This window comes from Odocoileus virginianus, chromosome 11 (genome assembly GCF_023699985.2).
Source record: "Odocoileus virginianus isolate 20LAN1187 ecotype Illinois chromosome 11, Ovbor_1.2, whole genome shotgun sequence".
NCBI lineage: Eukaryota > Metazoa > Chordata > Mammalia > Artiodactyla > Cervidae > Odocoileus > Odocoileus virginianus.
This window is the reverse complement of record NC_069684.1, coordinates 28,080,966-28,101,066: the sequence shown is the minus strand read 5'-3', so window position 1 is coordinate 28,101,066 and position 20,101 is coordinate 28,080,966. Positions and strand designations below refer to the sequence as shown.

At 61.0% G+C, this 20,101-nt stretch overlaps 2 protein-coding genes across 3 annotated transcripts; one reads left to right on the top strand and one right to left on the bottom strand.

Annotated features, from left to right (window-relative positions):
* Nucleotides 1-2,806: 2,806 nt before the first annotated feature.
* On the top strand, nucleotides 2,807-6,169 carry RNF223 (ring finger protein 223). Its single transcript, XM_020873816.2, has 2 exons — nucleotides 2,807-3,465; nucleotides 4,925-6,169. The coding sequence occupies exons 1-2, from the start codon at nucleotides 3,103-3,105 to the stop codon at nucleotides 5,690-5,692; spliced, it is 1,131 nt and encodes a 376-aa protein (XP_020729475.1). The 5' UTR covers nucleotides 2,807-3,102; the 3' UTR covers nucleotides 5,693-6,169.
* Nucleotides 6,170-7,127: 958 nt separating this feature from the next.
* Nucleotides 7,128-19,493, bottom strand: LOC110124975 (tyrosine-protein phosphatase non-receptor type 11-like). Of its 2 annotated transcripts, XM_020873784.2 has the most exons (14): nucleotides 19,443-19,493; nucleotides 13,451-13,573; nucleotides 12,251-12,448; nucleotides 11,381-11,567; nucleotides 11,186-11,305; nucleotides 10,871-10,984; nucleotides 10,622-10,718; nucleotides 10,329-10,408; nucleotides 9,889-10,044; nucleotides 9,550-9,681; nucleotides 8,719-8,873; nucleotides 8,545-8,612; nucleotides 8,111-8,429; nucleotides 7,128-7,941 (listed from the first exon to the last, which is right to left on the bottom strand). In XM_020873784.2, exons 1-14 carry the CDS (start codon nucleotides 19,454-19,456, stop codon nucleotides 7,887-7,889), a joined length of 1,818 nt encoding a protein of 605 aa, XP_020729443.2. In that variant the 5' UTR covers nucleotides 19,457-19,493; the 3' UTR covers nucleotides 7,128-7,886. The 2 variants fall into 2 exon arrangements, with proteins under 2 accessions (XP_020729443.2, XP_070330208.1); XM_070474107.1 differs by having other exon boundaries at nucleotides 10,329-10,718.
* Between the last annotated feature and the right edge of the window lie 608 nt (nucleotides 19,494-20,101).

Genomic DNA, 20,101 nt, shown 5'->3' with positions numbered 1-20,101 from the left:
GCAGCCCCCAGCCTCAGCTTTGCTCCACCCCTGGCAGCAACACTCAACTCTGAATTTGACCCTGCAGCCCTCCGGCCCCACACTTGAGATGCTGCCCCTGACCTTCCAGGCCTCTTATAGCCTGGCCTCTTGGGCCCCCAGCCATGCTGGCTTCCCTTCTGCCGCTGGACACCCTGGGCCTGGGTGTGACTGTCTCAGGCCCCCCAAATAGTTGGGGGGGCATCCCTGGACTCTTGGGCACATGACTCTGATGGGTATCCAGGTCAGAAAGCAGGTGGGGTGGGGCAGCTGGCAGGGACAGGGTGTCTGTGCCGGGGACCCTGCACAGTCCCCTCCTCAGTTTGTCACCTATTCCTCACCTGGACTCCATGTCTTCATGTAAAAAGGCAAGGCCAATTTGTAGGGTCTTTTCTGGTCAAAGCAGGCAGGTAGGGCACCTGTCCCCTCCTAGTGCTCCACCACGTCAACCACCACAAGGAGCCCCACGTCCTAGGAGGTGAGCTTGGTGTGGGGCTGGGCAGCGGGCATGGCCCTGGGGTCACAGCTGCAGCTCGTCCATTCATTCGTCTCATCTGTTCACTCAGTGCCAAAGAAGCACCCAGAGCCGTCAGAGGTCAGCAAGAGGCAGTACCAGCTGTAGAGTTGGGAGGTGGGAGCACAGAGCAGGGCCTGAGGATGGGTCATGAGAACAGAGGCCCTGGTGGGGCCTGGGCACCGGGCCCCAGAAGGAGCCGGCCCCCAAGGCCAGGCCGACTGGGAACTTGGCTCACTGCTGGGTGTGGGAGGGACAGGACCGGAGGAGTCACCCTGTGGCCAGAGGGCAACTCTGAGCTTGTCAGGAGCCAGAGTGCAGAGGGTGGGGTGGAGGCCAAGCCCAAGTGCACCCCCTTGAGCCCCTGCTGCAGCCCAGCCTCTGCCTCCCAGGCTCTGGCCTGTGGGGGACACCAGAGTTTATACCCTTGTTGAGACCCTTCCCCAAACTGGCTGTTCTGTGTGCCCCCTGCAGCCCTCAGAGTCTTGAAGCCAGACCACACAAAAACTGGGGATGGGGAGCCATGGCCAGGGTGGGCCTTGTGGGGCAGGCCTCCCCCTTGCTCATTTGGCCAAAAGTAGCTTCTGCCTCCAGCCTAGGACTCCCAGGTGTCCAGAGGTCTTGGGGACCCCTACCATCTGAGAGCCATGATTGGACAGGGGTGGTCATTGCAGGCCTTGCTTTCTGCCCAGTCTGGCAAGTAAGTCCCAGTTTCATGGTCACCTGCCGGCAGCCAGGCTCCCCTCACACGTGCATGCACGTGCACACGCACACAGGTGCACTCGCACAGCCAGCCGGAGTAAGCTGGTGAGCAGCTCACCTCACACGAAGCCCACATGCTCACAAGATGCAGGTACTCTTCCCTCGTCAGGATAAGAGTGAGCAGGTGTGTGAGGCCAGGGGAGCCCTGAGCACCATGGTCCCATGTGGTGAGACCCAGCCCCACCCTGATGGCACATCCCTCGGGCATTCCTGTCCCCTTGCCTCGGGCACTGACTGTCCACTGAGGAGCTCGGAGTGATCTCAGAGCTCGGATATTCCCAGGAGCCCTTGGGGAGGTGTACTCAGAGGACCAGGACACTTCCTGGAGGAGCATGAGACCCTGAGTCATGATACCCGTGAGAACCAGCGCCCCATCCTGCTCGGGTGGGCCCCGCCCTCACAGAGACTCCCCATTCTCCGGGCCCTCGCCAACCCCGCTGGCCCTGAGCCCTTGCCAAGCCCCTCATTGAAGCTCTTCCTGCTCCCAGAGCACACAGGAAGCCCCGGTCCTCGCTTCCTCTCCTGCAGTCGCCCCACACCTCAACCTCCTGTGGCTGCAGTCCTGGCTGCCCCTTTCATCTCACTCTGGTTCCTCCTGGGGTCTCAGCCCAGGCAGCCTGCTCCATGCACCCATCTCCTAATGCCTCTTGATGACCTCTGACCTCTGTTGGCTGTCAGTGCTTCTCCTAGTGCTCTTGGGGCTGGGTAGCCTCTGGGGGTCCTGAACCATCCGCTGAACGGTCAGGGCCGTCCCCCACCAGGGTGGACCTCTCTCCCAGCCTCACTGAGCCCAACACTCCATCCCCACAGGCTCATGATTGGGGTTCCATCTCAAGTCCTGGGCCCCAAGGTCAGATCAGATGCACACTGAGGTGTGGTATGTGAAGCTGGGGTGAGGGGTGGGCAGGGAAGCCATGGGGTGGAGGGGAGAGCCTGCTGTGACCCTGAGGCCAGGAGGATCAGGTATCAGATGGAGTGGCTATGACACCTCAGGAACAGGGTGGCTGTGAGTGGTCACAGCTCATGCCGCTGGCTAGGCTCCAGGCCCCTCCAGCACAGCCCTCACACCCTCCATCCTGGCCCCAGACAGGCCTGTACGCAGGCTGGCCCTGTGGTGTGTTGGGACTCGGTATTGACTGGCTCAAACTGCTCCCTGTCCCCCAGGGAGACTTCCGGATCCCCTGCCTGGGTGGGCACTTCCTTGAGTCCCTTCCCTACCTATGAAACTAAGGTCCCCCCAGCAGATGCTCCCCTGAAACAAGTCCTGTGGCCAGCTTGCTGCCAGACACGCCTTCACCCCTGACTCACCCCGCGGGCACTCCCAGCCTGACCTCTCACCCCACTCCCCAGACCCAGAGCAAGGAGTTCCCTCCCAGCCCCCAAAGGCTGCAAGTGGGGAGGGATGGGTGGGGACAGCAGAAGGCCATTTAGGGGGAGCTGTGCTTTTGAGTGGCAGCCACACAGATGAGGTGGGTATTGGGGGGAGGGGCAGGAACAGGGGCTGCTGGGGGAGGGTGTCAGTGAACTGACTGAGTAGGGGGCATCCTTGCAAGGACCCTCTGGGGGCCCACCCAAGGAGCTCAGGTGCCCCCACCTTGAACAAGGCCAGTGAGCAGGTAGGTCTGTTTCTGGAGTGGCTGCTCCAGTGTCTCAGGAGCTGCAGAGTAGGAAGAGGCTTTACCAGGCATCCAGTCACCTGCCGAGACCTGCCCAGGCTGCAGAGGCCTACTGACCCCCAGCCCCACCCCAGGTTCTAACCTCTCACTTCTGACTCCCCGCCCTCTACCACCCAGCCTGCCAGGGAGAGGATGGGAGGCCAGCCAATCCTGGAGGCCCTGGGCCGCGCCCTGGCCAGCGTGATCCCAAGCGAGCATATAAATACACCTGCCAGGAGCCCATACCCAGAGAACTCACACCTGCCTCGGACAGGGCTTCACACCTGCCTCGGACAGCGCTCCACACCTAGAGGAGCGCACACGCCCCACGCCCCACCTGCCTGGCACAGCTGCGGACGGACAGCTCTAGAGAGGAACACTAGTCAGGGGGAACACAGGCCAGTCTGGACCAGAGGAGACGAAGCCAGCGCTTCCAGGACGAGTGAGCTCGGGGCCTCAGCCTGGCTGAATCAGCCAAGAGGGTCATGCCCGGGCCCCTCTGACCCTGGCTACCAGGTAAGGCCGGCTCAGCTGGCACTCCCCTCTCACCAGTACAGGTTCAGGGTGGGGCACCTCCTCCGAAGGGTGGGGCCCAGTGCTAAGGAAACCGGTCGTGTGGGGAGCGGCTGGGGGAGGATGGCTGCAGTACCCCAGACCCTGCTGAGGCTGCACCTGGCCTGCGGCAGCTGCTGTCACCAAAATACATTGACATCTCACACCACGATGCCAGAGCACTCGTGACATCACAGTGATACCACCATGACTCACAGTGGTCAGTGTCAGGTGGTAGCAATACCTGAGCCTTTATGGCACGTCACTGCAAAGTCATTCCACCAGCCCTCCTGTACTGACCATCCAGTCAGGCTTGGGTCACCTCTGGGGGGCCTCATGGGCTCCATGGGGTCACATGGTCAGGTCTTCCCAAGGCCCTGGCCTCCTCTGTCCATCATGAAGGTGATGGGCAAGTCACCCCCTTACCTGCCGTCCTCCAAGAAGGACCCATGTGGCTGCCTGGGATAGAGACCTAGGCCCAAGAAGGGGCAGCAGGCAGGTCACCTGAGCCTCATCAGGGAGACAGGCTGGGCCTCCCATGGAGAGGGCAGTAGGTGAGGAGTGGAACATCCCACTGCCTCCTGGACAGCGGCTGTGGCTGGTGTGACCCTCCTGGGTGGCGGGCCAGCCCAAAGAGAATGCCTGGCTCATCCACCCTCCCTGCTCCACTGGCCAAAGGGTGAGGAGCATTTCCAGACCCTGAGGGCCAGCACCAGGCTCTTGTCACCAGCCAGACGAGCTGGCCCTGCAGGTTGAGGCTATGGCGGGGAGACAAAGCCCCTCCTCAGGCCATGGCCACCACCCTTGCCTAGGCCCCCTGGTCTCCCACAGCCCGTCCAGCCAGGCCTGGCGCCCACCCTCACACAACTGCCTATCAGTTATTGTGTGCCTACCAAATAGGCCACTAGCGTTGGTGGTATAGTGGTGAGCATAGCTGCCTTCCAAATAGGCCACCCACACTGGAATCTGTGTTCAAACCAACTTCACCTGGCCCAGAGCCACACTCTTCCTGTGACAGCCCGGGGCTCCTCTGAGCTGCCTCTTCTGCACCGTGGCTCTTGGTATCACAATGACCGGGGTCCAGCCTGGCAGAGCCCTGATATTTCTGCCCAATGGCACGGTCAGGTAGGCCAGGGCTGGTGGGAAGGACCACTGCCACTGAGCAGTGGTCCACAGGGCCCAGCCAGGCTGGGGCACCCCAGGGTGCTGACCCCTGATAAAGCATGTGAGGAGCTGGGGAGCGCTGGGGTACAACTTGAGCAGAAAGACCTTGAAGTGGGGACAGGGGTGGGGGGACTTTGCAGAGGTGCCCACAGGCATCTCTGAGATGGTGCAATGAAGAGGGATGGGGAGAGAGTGACTGACTGACCTTGCAGGAGAGGAGCAGTCAAAATCACTCATAGTGGTCTCCATTGTTCCACAGCCCAGAACCATGTCGTCAAGCCCACAGGTGTGGCACATGACCATGCCGCCTACCAGCAGGAGCAGCCCCATAGCCACAGTGCCCAGGTCCCCCAGCTCAGCCAGCAGCCCCAGGTCTCCGGGCACCCCAGGCTCAGAGAAAGTGGCCTCCCCTCTGGAGTGCTCCATCTGCTTCTCAGGCTATGACAACATCTTCAAGACACCCAAGGAGCTCTCCTGCACCCATGTCTTCTGCCTGGAGTGCCTGGCACGGCTGGCAGCCGCCCAGCCCACAGGCCAGCCAGGTAGCGAGGCTGTGCCCTGCCCATTCTGCCGGCAACCCACAGCTGTACCCGCTGCTGGAGCCCCTGCGCTGCGCACCAGCCGCCAGCTGCAGGCCCGGATGCCAGCGCACCTGCGGCAGGAGGAGCCCGTGTGGCTAGAGGGCACCAAGCTGTGCTATTACCCACCACCCTCTGTGCCTGGCCCGGTGGAGCCTGGCTTCATGTGCGTGGACATAGGCCCAAGCAAGCCCGCTGAGCCTGCTGCACCTGCTCCCATCCCAGGCCCTGCTCACCATCGGGGGCTCTTGGCCCGCTGCTGGGCACGCTGCAGGGACTGGAGGCGCGTGGCGCTCATCACAGCCCTGCTGCTCGTGCTCTTCTGTGTGGTCCTCTGGCCTGTGCAGTGCGCACTCAGGACTGGAAGTCTGCACTGCCTCCCCCGGCCTCCCTCCACCGCCGCCACTGCTGCCACCACCTTCTCACTTGGGTCCCTGGCGGACAGTTAGTGTCACCACTCCCACCCAGCCCATCCCTCCAGGATCCCAGAGGAGCCCCCACATCTCTGAGGAACCCCACCCCATTCAGCACACACAACCCCCCGCTCTCTGGGGCTGGGTCCTATGGGGTGGATAAAATGTCGCCGGAGCTTCCAAGAATCAGATTCCTACGGGCTCCAGAGACCACCTCCCTAACCCCCATCTTGCAGATGGGAAAACTGAGGCCCAGAAGAGACAGCTTGGCAAGGCCCCTCCCTGTCCACACTGTGAATCTGCAGGACCTACCCCTTGCTGAAAAGGGACGGGGCTTGCCACCTTCATCTTATTTCCACATTTCACCATGGTTGCTCGCTTCCCCAGGCAGGGCTGGCTCCTTCCCTTGGGTGGCCACGGGGACAGAGGGCAGTGGCAGGGAGCCCAGCTCCCCAGTGCCCATCCTGCCCTCCTGAATTGTACATTTTTAAATAAATTATTTTGTACCCACAATTGATAAGGGGTCCTCACCCTCTGTGTTCTTTCCTGTACCATTAAGCCCCTCTTTCCAGAAAAGTCCAGTCTGCCCCTTCCACAAAGACTCTGAATCCAAAGGACACCTCCTCCAACTAATAAAAATACATGGAAAAAATAAAAGTTAAAGAAAATTCAAAAATATAAAAAAATAAAATTATACTAGGTGGAAAAAATAAATAAATAAACCATTTAAAAAAACAACAACAACAACAAAAGAAGGACACCTCCTGGACTGGACTCCCAGCAGCCCCTGGCATGTGTGGCCCAAGTTCCTGGGGGTCCAACTCCGGTCCTGCCTAGGCTGTGGATGGGCTGGAGCAGTTCTGGGCTTGGCTGCCTCCCGGGGCTGTGAGGCTGCCTGAGGGAGATAGGAAGGGCGGGTAGCACCTGGGGCACGGGGTACCAGGATGGGGCCTTGGCCTGGTCCAGAGTCCTCCTTCCCACCCCCACTGTGGTCACAACAGGCTGCAACCCCCAGAAGTTATGGTCCCACAGTCCTGCCCAGAGCCCTGAGTGGAGGGCTACAGGACCTCACGACCCCTGGGGACCAAGGCTCAAGGGTGCACAGAAGCGGAGGTGGCGACAACCAGCGTGTCCTGATGATCTACAGGCCTCGGGTTCCTCCATCAGAGGAGGGCCAGACCAGGCTGGTGAAGTGAACATCCTGGGGGATGGGCAGGAGTCCTGCCACCCCACCTCTCCCCCACTCGGTACTGCTATCGGTCCAGGAATCCTGCACCGCCAGGCTGGCATGACGAAGAGAGGCCAAGCCGGTTCTGGCTTGCATAGGTCTCAGCCTCCTCATTCCTCACCCCAAAGCCCATGACTTCCTGCTACAACCAGCTGTGCCTTTGGCTCAGAAAGACCCTGGGGAATGGGGCCCAGTCATGGGGACACATAGGTACCCTTTCTCCAAGCCCCAGCAAAGCTGCAGAACTGATAAGGCATTTTTACTGAGGAGACCAGAAAGCCACAGGGCCATCCATAATGGGAGGGTGCCAGTGTGGACCACAAGCCAGTGACATCGCACCATCACTAACGAGTCATGTTCTCATGGAGCCTCGCCCTCCTCGCTGTGGTCAGATGAGCATGTCACATATTCCCTCATTTAACAAGCATTTATCGATGAATGACTGCAATGTGACAGTCTGGGTTAGGTCTGGATGTGGCAGGACTGAGCCACTGCCAGGCCACAGCCTAGACCACGGCTGTGGGCAGGGCTGGGAAGCAACTCTGAAGGGGCGGGGCACTCAGAAAGCAGGGAGGAGGTCACAAATGCTGGTGAACAAACTGGCACTCACTTGCTGGTCTCATGTCCCACATACAGATTGACCCTGAGACATGTAGCACACATATGTCTTCACCGCAACGTGCAGGTGGTCACTGGTGGCCTCCCAAACTGAGTCGAACGGCAGCCCTGCAGCTCTGCCTCCCCTCCTCCAGGAGGGCCAAGGCCACTGGATCTGCCCGCCCCTCACCATTTCTGGGCGTGCAGAGCTGGTCAGGGAGGGTCTGAGGGGGCAGACCCGGGACCCCACCCCCCATCCCCACCCCAACTCCATGGCGCTCAGGGCTGGGCGCCTGTCTGCACAATCCTAAACAGTCCATCGGAGGAACGCGGAGGCCGGCCTTGCTGGGATCCAGCCTTCTTGCACGGCTCCAGCCCCACTCGGGGCACGCGCACGAGGGGCTCTCACGGCTCTAGGCCTGGCAGGTTCTCATACTCGTGGCGGGAGGCCTCCGGCATCCTGCGGGCGGAGACAAAGTTCGACTGGGGCCCACCTGCGATCCCTCCCCCCTTGCCCCGGTCACGCCCCCAAGCCCGGGCCACGCCCCCGAGGCCTTCCTGTCCCCGCCCCCGCCGCCGCCGCACCCAGCTGGGACTCTTCCCTCCACAGTCCCTGATGCTCCACTCACGCCGCTGGCGCCCGGGACGGCGCGGGTCCGGGGCTACAGCAGGGTTCGGCGGGCGAGACGCCCAGGTTCAGCGAGCCGCGCTCCTCGGGCCGCTCGCACTGAAGGGAGGGGCCCCTGGTCACCATGGTGATACCAGCGCAGGCTTCGCCCCGGCCCGGCCCCGCCCCCACAGGCTCGCGGAGGCGCAGCTGTTCGCCCTGGATGTACCGCTGCAGCGCCAGGTACACGAACTTGTACTGCGCCTCGGTCTGCACCATCCCCGAGCGCTGCCGCCGCACCAGTTGAATCGTCTTGGGGACGTCGATGTCGCAGTCTAACCCTGGAGAGGAGCGTGCTCAGGACCGAGCGGGGCCGGCAGGGAGAAGGTGGGACGGCTAGATGCAATGGGCGGGGCCGGCAAGCGCAGGGGGCGGGGCCTTCCTGGGGCGGCTCACCCTGCCTGCGAATGAAGTCCACCAGGATGTCAATCACTATGATGGTGCCAGTGCGTCCGATGCCAGCGCTGTTGGGACGGACCAAGGAGGCCTGTGGCCAGTTGACAGGACAGAGCCGTGGCCGCTTCCCCGGTCGCACCTGTACCGCTGGCCCCGCCCCATCCCCGGTCGCACCTGCAATGGACTACCATGGGTCCGGCCCCCGGCATGCTGTTCTGGGCCCGGTTCACCTCGTCCAGGAAGCTAAGGACGCCGGTGGGCTCGGCCGGGACGCCGTGGTCCGGCCAACTGAAGTACTGGTAGTGCTTCACTGTGTGCGGCGACTCCTCCTGGGCAGGGTGGGCTGATGAGTGCCAGCTGGGAGGTCTGGGCTGTCCCAAGCGCCTCGGGCTGCTGTGACCCTTGGCTGGGAGGGGCACAGGGACTGAACCGAGGAGAGACAGGGCGTGGCCCAGCGGGGTTTGCCAGAAGGAGTGACCAGCAGAGCCCAGACAGAGCAGGAGCGAGTGGGAGGAAAAGATGGGATTCAGGGCTTGGAGGACCCGCAGATGGCCCCCAGGCAGGGGAAAGGAAGAAGGATGGTCCTGGGGAGGAGCAGCTTCCAGGAAGTGAATTCTATTTAAGAAGAGCCAAACGCAGAGGCTTGCAGGCGCCCCGGTGGTTATCAAAGGGAACTGGCCAGGAGGGAAATGTGCCTGGAGAGGCACAGGCACCAATGGCATACAAAGAAGGCCGAAAGTCCTGAGACGGCCAGGGAGGAACTGGAAGGAGAGGCCTATATGGGTGTGAGGCCACCCTGGAGCCAGACAGCTGGGTTGAAAACTTGCCCGACTGGGATCACTGCCCAGCAGAGCCCAGGCCAGGACTTTGCCCACTGGGTTGAGCGACGTGGAAGCTACCAAAGCCACTGGGGTTGGGTGGAGGCTGGGCCAGCCCAGTGCAGACCTGGGGACTTCACGAGCATGTCACCCTGGTCCCACAGCTCCTGAGGCTCTTCAGGCTCACCTGGTCTGGCCTCCACACCTGCAGCTCCCGCACACAATAGCCCTGGGCCCAGTGCTCAGCCATGTTGCACACATGCAGGTGGCCGTACTCTTGGCTGCCGTGCAGCTCTGGCCAGTATCGGAAACACTTGTTCTGGGGGGTGGGGGCATGGCATTAGCCATGCTGGAAGACCACCAGCACCCATGCCCCACCTCCCTGCGGGGCACACACGGGGTCTCTCCAGGGCCCTCACTGCCCCAGCATCTCTAAGACTGAAGAAGCAAAGCTGGGCCAGCACCAACACAGGTCCAGTGGGGCACACAGCAGGAGGAGGGGAGGAACATGAGCTGGAGCTCCTACCCGGCCTCGCTCCACCTCCCTGGTGGTCATGACAATGACACGCGTGTTCTCCTGGTGCACCATGGCCCAGAAAGCAGCCACTGTAGTCGGCAGACAGCCCTGGGTGGCGATGTACACCTTGCCCAGTCCATGGCCTGGCTTCTCCTCTGGGTCACTCTGAAAGAAGGTGGGGTCAGCTGCCTGCTGTTTCCAGGAATTCAAGTGCCAGAGGACCAATTCAAGTTGATGCAAATGATATGCAAAGTAGCCCAAGTGGCTCACACACAGTCCATGGAGGGTGGGAGGGGCTTAGGACCAATATTTAATCCAGCAGTTTCTGGATTGGCCCCTCTGAGGACCCAGTGCAGACTGCTGCACCCTCCCCGAGTATCTGTTTTCTTTCCAAAGTCCACAGACCACTCCAGGAGCTCCAGGCTCATTATTATGGGCCAAGTACCCACCCTGATGTAGTTGGCATTGATGTAGTCGGCTCCAGGCACTCTGTCATCCACATCACGAATGATGACACGAGTGGTATCAACTGAGAAGGGAAGACGTGGCTCAGGTCTCCAGGGAAGAGGGATCCCCGCTGACCTGTGGTGAGCAGAGGCAGAGGACGAAGGGGCAAGAGAGGGCATCGCACCAGTGGTGGGGAATGACCCCTGCCTCCACCCCCCAGGACCCCTGTGCCAGATGGGCCCTGCACTTGGTGGGTGAGGACCTGGTCCCCATGTGACCCCAGCCCCAGCCTCACAGGGAAGGATGTTCTTGTATCGATTCTTGGGCTTATTCTCTGGCCGCTGGCCTTCCTTCCGGGGGTACAGGAGCCGGCATTCCTGCTGCTGCAGCATCTGGAAGAGTGGGGCTTTAGCCTGTGGCCCCGACTATTCCCCAGAGCCCTCAACACCCGCCATACATGCCCTGACCCACACCCCTCTGCTGGCCCTTGCCGCAGCCCAGAGGATGGGAGTCTGAGGGGGGGCAGTGGGCAGCAGGCCGACACCTCGAACTCCTCCCAGAAGCCCTGCTTGGCCTTCTCGCTGGCATCCGTGGCCTCGCTGAGCTCCTGCACACGGCTCTCAATACTTGCAGCGCTGATTCTCGTGGCCTTGAGGGGCTGGCAGGTAGAGGCTTGAGTCCAAGCTTAGCAAGGGCCAGTGGACCCCAGAGTGCCCTGGCCCCCACACCCTTGCCTTCAGCCACCCTGCCCCAGCACTGCCTGGTGCCCTTTTTCCCTGGTGGGGCTATGCCAGAGTCCCTTGTCCCCCAGAGGGAGAAGCTCACTCAGATCCCAAGGTTCAGGTGCCTGGGGACATACCTGCCGGAGATGCACCACAACCCCTGACCTCTCCATCATGGGGTTCTTCCTGTAGCGCTCCACCAGATCTCCAAGGGTGTCGAACTGCTCACCACCTCCCACGTCGTACTTCCCATCTGGCTGTGGGGTGGCAGTGAGGGCCTGGTGGCTGCCCCCTCCCCAAGCCAGAGCCCCACCCCCACTCCTGCCTCTTACCTGGAAGTGGATCATGATGTGGGTGACGCGCAGCTGGCGGTCCACCCTGTCCAGCTGCTGCGTGAGCACTGACAGCACAAAGTCCCCAGGTTTGCTCTGACTCTCCCGAACCAGGAAGCTGCCCGGATGCCCTTTCTCCATCAGCAGCTTCTCAGCCTCCTTTCCAGACAGATGCCCATGATACCACCTGGCCCAGGGCAGCACATGTAAGACAGGAGGCCCTGGACTGGCCAGGTGAGAGGCACAGACCCACGAGTAGCTGAAGTCTCTGAGGCACAGACACCAAGAGAGACACACACACACCCAGACCTCACAGGCCCGGGCAGCACCCACACCCAGGCCAACCTGGGTCAGCCCTGCCCACCTCTGGGACCCTTCTGCAAGCCTCCTCCAAACCTCCAACCGAGAAAGCAGCAGGAGGCTGGAGCCCTGCAGGGCCCCAGGGTGGCCACCAGGTGGCAGCCTAGTCCTCAGCAAGGATGGGGCCAGGCTATCTCCCCAGGCCAGCCCCACCCGTCTTCCTCAGCAGGTACAGCTGGCTCAGGCCTCCGCCGTGCAGCCGGAAGTTGAGGCTTGGAGACCTGCTCTCCCCAAGTCACCAGCCAGGCGGGCAGAGGGGAGGCTGGCTGCAGCTCTTCCACAGGCAACCCTCTGTGGCTGGTGCCTGGGACTGGAGAACCGAGGCCGAAACCCCTGAGGAGGCAGTGCTTTGTGCTCCCTCAGCTCTGCCACAGTTGTGCCCAAGCCTGACCTTGAGTCCTGGGGGCAGAAGAAATCCAGAAGCCATGCTATCGACCCCTGCCCCTCAGACCCTCTCACACACACAACTGCGGACACAGATGTTGGCCAGATGCAGACGCAGCTGCTCACCGTTCCGACGTGGGGTCCTGGCAGCCCAGCGGGTGCCGGAGCTCCACAGGGGCCCCACCACGCTCTCGGAGCAGCCCCCCACACTGGCCTGTGTAGTGCTGCACCAGCTCGGCCAGCGTCGCGAACTTCTCGCCTCCATACAGATCGTAGTAGTCACCTGTGTTCTGGATCTTGATGTGGGTCACCTCATTGTGGCGTCTGGAAGGGCCAGTGCACCGCCACCATCAGGGCCATTGCTCCTGCCAACCACCCTCCTTCCCATGAGCACTCAGCTTCCTGAACAGCCCCGGCAGTGTTCCTGCCCTGACGTCTTGGCCTCTGCCATCCCTCTGCTGGGAACAGCCACAGCCAAGGTCAGGTCCCTCCCTTCTGCAGGTTCCTGCCCAGTCAGTGTCCAGGTCTCATCCTGGGTGGCGGGCACCCGGCCCCCAGTGCCCCTGGGGCAGCCAGGACTGGGTTTGGTGGCCACAGGCCTGGTGGCCTGGTGGTCGAGGCTGGATCAGCCTCTCAGGACAGACTCTACCTCACCCCAGACCACCTCCCCAGGGGCTCTGAAGGACAGGGGGCTGGACTGCTTCTCCCAGGGGCCCAGTGTGGCTAGAGAAGCCCCAGGTAAGAACAGAATGCCTGTTGCTCGAGTGAAGGAATTCCACCCTGAGGACTCATCCCACCTGCTGCCTCAGGTTTAGCAGAAAACCCAGAAAAACCTGGAGTGCTTTTGGAAGACCCCCCTCCCCAGACCCTAGACTGACCTGCCTCACGCAGGGCGGACAAGGGTCCAGCTGTCCACTCTGCTGGTCATGGCCCCTCCTGCCCATCCTCCCTACACATTGGCCCTTTCAGGGCTCTGGCCAGATCTCCAGTGAGTGGCACCCCCAACAGATGGGGGTACAATCACAGCCACTGAGGCCCCTCAGAGGGACGAGGGGGTCTCACTGACCAGGGCCCACCTCATTGAGCCATCCCTGAAGGTCTAAGTGGCCCCTCCTGCCCAGGGGCCACCTGGCCAGGAACACCAGGCCCCCCCAGATCTTGCATGTCTAGCCCCCAGCAGAGGTCCCTGCTGCTCAGAATGCTGTCCACCAGCCCTCTGGGAGGACTAGGAAGACTGACCCCCTGCTGTGCCCCCAGCTGAGGTTGTTCCCACCCCTTGAGGTCCCCCAGGGCCTCAGGCCTGTCCACCCTGCACCACCCACCCACCTGACAGACAGTGTGAAGCCCCCAGGGCAGCTCTTGCTGGGTCTTGCCAGGAAGCTTCCGTGCTGGCCACTGGACATGAGAAGCTGCTCAGCTTCAACTCCACTGATGTTGGGGTGAAACCACCTGAAAGGAAGAGGGAGAGCTGCTGATGAGAGAGCTGGGAGATACTGGGCCGTCCTGACCACACCCACGATGCCTGCTGGGGCCGCCCTGTGCCCAGCAGGGACAGGCTGCTGGGCCCATCCCCCATCCTTGGGCTGTGTCCACAGGGTCTGGGGTCTGTGGGGAAGGAGGTGAGGCTGGGAGTGGCCAGGAACATAGATGGGCAGAACCTTTCCCACAGTGGCAGGTGGGCAGGGCAGACCCACCCTCACAGAAGGACACCAGCAGAAACCTCAGCTCAAGCCCTCTGCCATCTCTCCCCCACTCACTGCCCACCTGGTGTCCCAGCTCAGCCAAAGGCACTCAGGATCCCCCATGGCCACCCAGAGCTCCCTTCCTCCCCTCACAGCCTGGCAATGGTGGCCCCGCCCCTCCCATCTTCTCCACCCCTCTCTGTCCTGCCACCACCCTCTCCCGAGGCACCCCGGCAGGGCTTGTCAGTCATTTGAGCAGCGCCCCTGGGAGAAGAGCACAGCCCACAGGCCCAGGTCCACCCTCCACCTGCTGCTGCCCACCAGCCTCCGCTCATCACCACACAAGGCCATGTACCGCAGGGCCCCCTATATCAGCTGTTCTCTACTCCCGGCCCACACTGCATGACTGAGACCTTCTCCCCTCTCTTTGATGCTTATTCTGCTTCATTGTTTTTCATAGCACTGAAAACCGTCCTGACATATGTTACTTATTTATTGGCCTTTCTATCTCCTATGGGAGGATTTAAGTTCCACAAGGGCTGAAAACATTCCGTGCAGTGTGTACACCAGGGTGGAAAACAGAGCCTGGATATTAACAAACATACGTGAATTCAGAAGTGAATGATTAATGAACCTAAGGTGGGTGGTGAGTGGTGGGTGAGCTGGGCTGGGTGGCTGGCAGGAGCAGATCAGGAAGTCCAGAGAGTCGTCATTTATTCTGCTGGAGGTCCAGGCTGAGAGGGGCTCAACCCTGCCCTCTCCCACTGCTGCCCTGAGACCACCCTCACAGTCGCCCCCATGAGATGGGGGGACAGGTCAGGGGGCCCTCATCAGGGCTCCACAGGTGCCCAGGGCTGAGATCATAACTGCTATTTTCTTTACCTTTCGTCTAGTTAGGGCAAGAATTTCTGGGCGGGGGATTAAATCTACTCGTGTGGTGGCCCCAGAGCGTCTCGGGGCAGAGGCCTGGCTCGACCCCCAGTGAGCCACTGTAATAGAGTAACTGGACTTCTACTGGCAACAGTGTGTCTCCCACAAGGGTGCCAGTGGTCACTGTAGGAGGGTCTTGCGCCCTCTGGTTCAGAGGTGTGTGTCCCTGGTTCACTGCACAGATGACACATGGTGTCCAGGGTAGTCCTGCTCCCTGTCCTGCCTCCAGTGGGACACCAGGGCCCCTGAATCCAATTCTGCCACCTGCCACCTCCAGGCCCCATCCAGCTGTTCGCAGTCATAACCTGGGCACAAGTGAGGCAGGCGTTGATGTGCCCTGGACAGACCCTATCCTGTCCTGTCCTGTCTTGCAGATGACCCCAGACCATCCTGCTCCATTGAAATCTTTCTGGAATGGGAGTCAGTTCACACCTCTTCCAGGTCCTCCTGCCCCTCCCTCTGCCCCATCTTGTGTTCCGTTTGCCCCTGCTTTCAGCTGCTTCCTTACTCCTCCAATAAGCCATCTGTGCTCAGTCTATACCGCACTGTCTGATGCTCAGCCCAGGGCAGGTGTGGGGTGTGCAAGTGAATGGATCAAAATTCAGCACAATCATAATCCCAGTTCCTGGGTCACAGTGGCCACATTTCACTGCTGAAAGCCATGTGTGGCCAGTGGAGGCTGTCGACTGCATGTGGGAAAGAATCATTTCCACTCACAGAAAGGATGGTCCTGCACTGGTCCACACTGCTGAGTCCCCACAGACCAATTTCCCTGGGTTCTCAGGGTCTCCTCCAGCCTCCTGGGGCTGGTGGTCAGGTCTCCTTCCAGAAACACAACCTCCACTTGAGAGTTCTCCATATTCTCCTGGTTCCCCACCTCACCTGGCCTGGGTCCCCCTCCTCCTTCTGACCCCGTGGTGTTGGAACCTCCCCACTGTGCCCTCCATGTGTCTCCACATCCACACACTAGGGATCCAGCCCCATCTGGGATCTGAGCTTCAAGCTCACAGACACAAGCCTTTCCAGCCTCTCTGTCTGAAAAGGTAACAGCATCTCTGTCTTGACATTTGCAAGATTCAAAAGTCCTGACAAGGCCCCTGAGGCCCTGTTCCACACAGTTCTCGCTTAGTGAAGAGTCACTGCCTGACATTGCCCAGGTCCCTGCCCTCAAATCCCCAGCACTCTCCCAACACTGCACCCTCTTGTCCTGACTTCCAAACGCCCAAGACCCAACTACTTCTCCCACTCCTCTGGGACCAGTGCCCACCGGCTCTTGCCTGGACTGAAGTATTCATTTCAGGCCCCATCCGTGACCCCCGGCTGAGCCATGGAAAACAGACAGGTTCTCAGAAAACACACATCAGAGCCGCGTAAGCCTTGTTAGTGGCCCTGGGTGGCTTTCAAGATGTGTGTTCACCGCAAGGACCGCCCCCCACCCCCCACTGGAAAGCACCCTCCCATCCCGTTGTTCATCCCTCTGTTCACTGACCTCACCCCTCATCTGGCCACCTCTGGCTGGTCCTGCAGGCCATGGCTTATACTCCCTCTCTGTTCATTTCCTGAGAGACACACCCCAGACCCTACCCTGCAGCACTGCGGCTCCATCTCTGCCCCTCCTTCCACGTGTGACAGCTGCAACAGCAAGCAGGCAGGTGTGTACAGGTTCTGAGTTTACCTGTCCCCCACCCCCGCCATGTCTTCACTGTCAGATGTGAACCACAGGGAGGGCAGGCTCTCTTATTACCTCCATGGCTCCCCAGGGTACACATATTGGTTCTGAGAGGCCCAGAAGCTCAGGTGACCTGCCCGGGGCCACCCAGCACTCCCATTTAGCTCTCCCTGGGGGAGGGAGTTATCCTGCCAGCCAGTCACTTCCTGGGCATGTTTTGGGCCTGGGGTCTTGAGTTCCCTCGCATGCTGGCTCTAGAGGGGCAATTTTGGATGAGTAGTCCAGCAGGTGAGGCTGCCAGGGAAGGTTTCCTGGAGCTGCGCCAGGATGAGTTCTAGGGCCAGTCATAAAAGAGCAGGCCAAGTCACCAGGAAAAGGGTGAAGGCCTCCTGCTGCCAGAGACACTGCAGTGTGGTGGTGGTGGGGGGACTGGATTCCAGAGGAAGGTTTCTGACCCCCATCCTGGGGCCACCAACTCTGCTGAACCACGTCCTGTCCCAGATGCCCATCCCCAGGCCCCAGCAGCCTCTAACTCCAGTATGAGATGGGCGATACCCAGAGTGTGAAGGTAAGGGTAGAAGATGCACCCAAGCCACAGAGCAGGGTGGATGCACTGTCCTTTCGGGGACTCTTGCTCATACTTTCTGTCCCTCTGTCCTCCTCCGTCTGTCAGGTGGAAATTCCCAGAGGGGGGGCATCCTGAGTGGTCACAGCAGCTCACACTGCTGCCTGCCTGCAACCCCAGGCTGAGGCAGGCTTCACACCCCCCACCAGGCTGAGAGGTGGAGTCAGGTGTCCGGCAGGTTGGTGCAGCCACGGCCCTGGCTGCAGGGTGGGAGGAGGTGGGAAGCTGCAAGTCCCATTTCCAATCTCCACACTAGGGTCACTTCTGTGCCGAAGGGCTCCCTGCTCTGTGGCAGGTCACTGACTCAGTTCTGCCCTTGTCACATGGTCAGGCAGGTCCGGGAGAGGGGCAGGTGGGGTTGGCAGGATACACTGGGCTCCCCACCGAGTCAGACAGCTTGGGCCCTTCAAGGTCCAACTGAGCCTGGTCGGTGCTCAGGAGCCCAAGAACAGCCCAGCCTGAACCCACTGGCCAATGTCTGGTCCAGCTCTCTGTGTGGCCTTGGTGTTTCATCAGTAGATGGGACACCCTGGGACCCTGGGAGTTCCATGAATGGCCTATGGACATGCTATATACACGGTACCTGCAGGAAAGACACTGTTGGGATGATGGGAGATACACAGAACAGAGGGGAGGACCCCAGGCTGGAACTCCAGGGCTGAGGACCACAGAACACAGTTAGTGTCTGTCTCCATCTCCCTACCCCTAGCCCCTCCATGTCCCTGTTTATGCAGGCCTGTCCTGTCTATGCAGAACTGAATTAACCAGAGACACGCTTTCCTCTCCAACCTGGAACACAGGGGGAACTCGAGGGGGCTCAGTAGCCCCCCATAGGACCCAGCCCCCTCCCAAGCACCAATATCAACACATCAAACCTCAGTGCTAGGCAAGACCTGAGCCCAGCCCTGCCCACAGTCAGAGTCCCGGAGCAAGTGGTGCCGATGGTGATGCCGGCTGACCCACAAACCACAGGGCAACGGGAAGGGGCCGCTGAGTGGGAGCAAGCGGGGGGGAGGGGGTGGGGGTGGGGGTGGGGGGGTGGGGGGGATGTGTTTCGCTTGGGATTTGGTTGGGCCTGCCCAGGCCTGATAGGGCTGTGGGCAGTGACCCAAGGGTCAGAGGAGTGACAGTCCAGATGGTCATCACAGGGTGGGGCGGGAGGGTTGGCAAGGGCAGGCAGAGCCCCACCCGGGGCTTTCCCCGGCTGGCCCAGGGTCACATGAACATGACACAGACATGACCTTTTCTGAGCACCAGAACTTGCCTGGGGGACCAAGAAATGAGGCTCAGGGGAGCCTGAGGGTCATTCCAAACAGCTCCCAAGTGCCCTCCTCCCTGAGCTCCAGCTGGATGTTACATCTTGGAACCACAGGACTCTAGGCTGACAGGCTCTTGGAGATCATCTCACTTCCACTGTTCCTGAGCCTTAGAGGGCCGTTGGCCCTGCCCAGAGGCCACCTTGCCGGGCCCACCACACCCCCTGTAGGGGTTCTGGGGCCCTCACCACTGAGGCACTGCCCTGGACCCACAGATCAGATCTTGTCCAGCCCCTCACTGATCTAAGGAGTTACTCGGGGTCTCAGGGCAACCCCTCCTGTGACCTCCAGCCTCACCCAGCCCCAGAGAGGTGTTCTGGATGCATCAAGTGCTAGAAAGTAGTGACAGGTGTCTCACACCTGTGTGGCTCCCCACTGACATCCACATCCAGCTACAGTCTGAGCTCACATGAGTGTGTGCACAACCAGGGAGTGGGGATCTGGTAGAAAGGGCAGGAAGTGCCCCTTCCTGCACATGCCCCACCTTTCCTCTTCATGGGGGTAGAGCTGCGTCCTTTCCTGGGTTGCACACACACCACTGCCAGGGATCTCGCCCCTAAACCTAGCCCTTAGGAGAGCCTGGGAAGGAATGAGCCTACCTTGCAGGTCAAGGGGCTTCCAGGATGCTCCCAGTCCTGAAACTGGGCAAGGGCAGACCCCCAGGTGGAAAACATCTTTGGTGGTCAAAAGGAAGGCAAGGAGTCCAGGAGAGTGAGAGAGAGAGGGTCTGTCAGTGACTTGACACCTGCTGTCCACTCTAGGCTCCAGCGGCTGCCATGCAAGAGCACCACCCATTCCCTAGGGTCAGGGAACCTCTGACCTCCGCCCAGGCCCAGCCCCAGATTGAAAGAGTCCTTTCCACCGGCCAGAGTGAGACTAGGCCTCACTGTCCCAGGACCCAGGCATCTGCCCCTGGCTGTGGAGATGTCACAGGTCACACGTGGAGATGACATGTCAGAAGGTCAGGCCTGGGGGACACCGGTCAAAAGCAGGAGACGTCCCAGGTCGCATCTCTCCCGCACCCCCTGTCCGCACCCGTCGGCCCAAAGTGCATGTGGTGGGGGCCAGCGTCAGGCCACTGGGTGGCCAGGCTCACCTGCGCGAGGTCATGTCTGCTGGGCTCCAGCGCTCTTGCAGCTCTGAGGGGGCCCCGCCTACCCAGAGGATCCGCCCATCATAGCCCCGCCCACCCGGACCCGCCCCGTCCGAGGAGCCACGCCCACCGAGAGGTCCCGCCCCTCCATATCTCCCTTAAAGGAGCCGAGCCCTCAGGTCTCGCTGCCTTGCTGTCAGGTTGGGTTAATAGCCCCAGTTCCTGAGGTCGCTCCGAGCTTCAGGACAAGGAATTCACACCATATTGCGGGCTCAGAGGGCGCAGGCGCCAGGCGGCACCGGCCGGAGCGGCCCGGAAAGTGATTAATTGTGGGTTCTGCTCGTTTGGGTGCTTTCCTTCCAAGAACCTTTCTGGCTCCGCCTCTGTCCTGAGGGAGGAGGGGCTGCACTCCCCACACCCTGGAGGGAGGGGCTGGGAGCTAGAGAAGCGGGAGGAACAGGCCTCACCCGCCCTGTGTCCCGGAGAGGACCCCGAAGAGGCGGAGGTGGGAGCCCACCTGATAACTGGGTCCTTTCCTCTTACCCAGTCCTAAGTTGGGCTGCTAAGTTCTGTTCTAAGTTCCCTAAGTTTCCTTCTCCCCGCCTCTGCCACTCTTCCTAGGCAATGCTGACACCTCTCTGACTGCAGGGCCTTTACTCCTG

Excerpts from the sequence above, each read along its gene's own strand:
- LOC110124975 (XM_070474107.1), bottom strand. Across the intron at positions 11,568-12,250 it reads CAGGACCCCACGTCGGAACG|GTGGTATCATGGGCATCTGT; the intron begins GTGAGCAGCTGC and ends GCCCTGGGCCAG. Across the intron at positions 8,613-8,718 it reads CCCATGGTAGTCCATTGCAG|CGCTGGCATCGGACGCACTG; the intron begins GTGCGACCGGGG and ends CCGTCCCAACAG.
- RNF223 (XM_020873816.2), top strand. The coding sequence starts at position 3,103 with ATGGGAGGCCAGCCAATCCTGGAGGCCCTGGGCCGCGCCCTGGCCAGC. Across the intron at positions 3,466-4,924 it reads CCTCTGACCCTGGCTACCAG|CCCAGAACCATGTCGTCAAG; the intron begins GTAAGGCCGGCT and ends ATTGTTCCACAG.